At 41.0% G+C, this 2268-nt stretch overlaps 1 protein-coding gene across 1 annotated transcript in view; it reads left to right on the top strand.

The window, feature by feature from the left end:
* HSPB8 (heat shock 22kDa protein 8) overlaps positions 1 to 2055 on the top strand; it is a 19372-nt gene extending 17317 nt beyond the window's left edge. The window contains exon 3 of the mRNA XM_008592760.1: positions 1028 to 2055. Within this exon, the coding sequence (XP_008590982.1) occupies positions 1028 to 1187 (160 nt within the window). The 3' untranslated portion in view covers positions 1188 to 2055. The remainder of the gene's footprint in view (positions 1 to 1027) is intronic.
* Positions 2056 to 2268: the final 213 nt, after the last annotated feature.

Below are 2268 nucleotides of genomic sequence, written 5' to 3'. Positions count from 1 at the left end.
GGCTACATGGTTTGGGATACAGGAGAGAACAAGTTTTTAAATTCAATGGTTTAACAAAATGAAGTCACTTCTGTTCAGTGGGTTACATTAACATGTCCTCACAATTCCAATAGTTTGTTGAAGAAACCATATCCCTGATAGCCTCATTCACCCAAAACAATCTAAAAATCTTAAAAATACCTTCTCGGAAACTGGAAGCAATTTCTGATTGGGTTCAGAAATCCCAATTTTTAACACCTTCTCGCTTGTTGAGCTTGTCATTTGATTTCCCCCAAGTCTGTGTTTAGTGACCTATGAAATGGGTATATTAATTCTCAACTATTAATCATCCTAGACTCTTATAAAGCTCCAACCAGGTGATACCTATAATTGTGTTTGGGGAACAAAATAATTATAACCTAAGAGTTATTTAAGGTGTGACCAAAATTGAGACTCATTCTAAGCATCATATGGTATGTTGCCACCAGAAGTCTATCATGTGGCTACCCTTTCATCTGCCAAGGTACCAGTTCCACTGTTAATTCTGCCATTAGTGCATTTTGTGGAAAAGCAGTCTCCATCGGGCACATGCCAAGTGAAATGTGCTACCTGCTGTGTGTAACACCTTACTTGTGCTCTATAACGAGATGGCAGGAGTGCCATTTCTGCCAGCAGTTGTGATCATTGTGGGTGCTATGGTGAAGCCCTCAACCAAGGACCAAATACATGGATCACAGCTCTCTTTTAAGAACTACTGTTCAAACAGCATATTACCATTTGCAAAGTATGTTCAGACTCTATCTCATTCTAGAACTTCAAATACTGTACAAGTTTAATATTATCCCCATTTTGCAGATGAGGAAACAGGCTCAGAACAATTGAGTGACCTTGCCAAGATCATACAGCTAGAAAGGGACAGAGTCAAGATGCAAACCCAGACTTGTATGTCCCCAAAGCCTAAGCTCTTATCAAAAATATTTTCTTTCAAATGAATAATGTTTAAGCTATATTACACTAATAAACCCATAAAATCTTGTACTTCTCCTAGGCTTCCTGCAGAAGTGGATCCTGTGACAGTATTTGCCTCACTTTCTCCAGAGGGTCTGCTGATCATCGAAGCTCCCCAGATCCCCCCTTACTCACCATTTGGAGAGAGCAGTTTCAACAATGAGCTTCCTCAAGACAGCCAGGAAGTCACCTGTACCTGATACCCCAGTCTTGGGCCATCCTTGTTCTGTCCCGAACCCTAGGGCTTCTCTGATTCCAGGGTGCATTACGTTAGCTGAACTCAGATTTAGTGCAAGTAAAATATTAGGGGGTGGGGGGTGGGGACTAACCTTAGATTCCCTGGATAGTGTAGTAGCAGATGTCTCCACAGGATGACGCAATTAGCAAATCATGCTTGGTTGCGTTAGGCCAAAATACTCGGAGTTTTTCTTTATCTTTTTCATCTTGATGAAAATGTTGCACATTGTATAGTTGCAAAGTAATAGAAGAGGACTTACCACTATACATTGTATCTTACCTTGCAGCTAATGCAAAGGTTGCTTTTCTCTGGGGACCTCCCCATCACCCAGATTCCTACTCTGGGCTCCCAATTTCCATGCCTGTCACATGGTTTGGTTCATGGAACCCATTAGCTCACCCTATTGTGTTTCTATATCCCTGACCTACAAAAGGTAATAGACAGGTCTTATATCCCCCTATGGGATTTATCCACCAACCACATTAAAACAAACAGTGCCTTCTGCCCTCTGCCCAGATGTTTACAGCATGTTCCCAAAATTCCCAAGCTGGCACTCCCTAAGGACTCTGGGAGCCTCTCAGTTTATTCTCTGGCTAAGGTCCTCCCTTTCTTGTATCCTCTATGGCTAAGTCGGGATTTTTACAGAGTGGGCTGTCTTCAAACAGCTCCACCAGGAACCAAGCAAAGGCCAGACAGCCTGGAAGACAGGCTAGTGGTATTGTGTATATGGGTGGGATGTGTGTGTCATTGTTATTTGAGTTGTGCTGTTGTTTAGGGGGAAATAACAGTAAATAATAATAACAATAATAATAAAGGATCTGATATTCTTAGCCTTGTTTCCTTCTTTTGATGAAGAACTATATCCAATAGTACCTAGATATACAACAACATCAGTTAGAAATGCTGTGTCTTCAAGTAATAAGGCATAATGCCTCATGGCTTAAACTATAGAAATAGCCACTGGCTAACTTCTCAAGAAATTTAGAGGTAAGTGGATTCAGAGGGTTTTTTTTTTTTTTTTCTGCTTTGTGTATTTGTGAGAG

Source organism: Galeopterus variegatus, unplaced genomic scaffold (genome assembly GCF_000696425.1).
Source record: "Galeopterus variegatus unplaced genomic scaffold, G_variegatus-3.0.2 Scaffold8295, whole genome shotgun sequence".
Taxonomy (NCBI): Eukaryota; Metazoa; Chordata; class Mammalia; order Dermoptera; family Cynocephalidae; genus Galeopterus; species Galeopterus variegatus.
The sequence above is the reverse complement of the archived record's forward strand: the minus strand, read 5'-3'. Positions and strand labels throughout refer to the sequence as shown.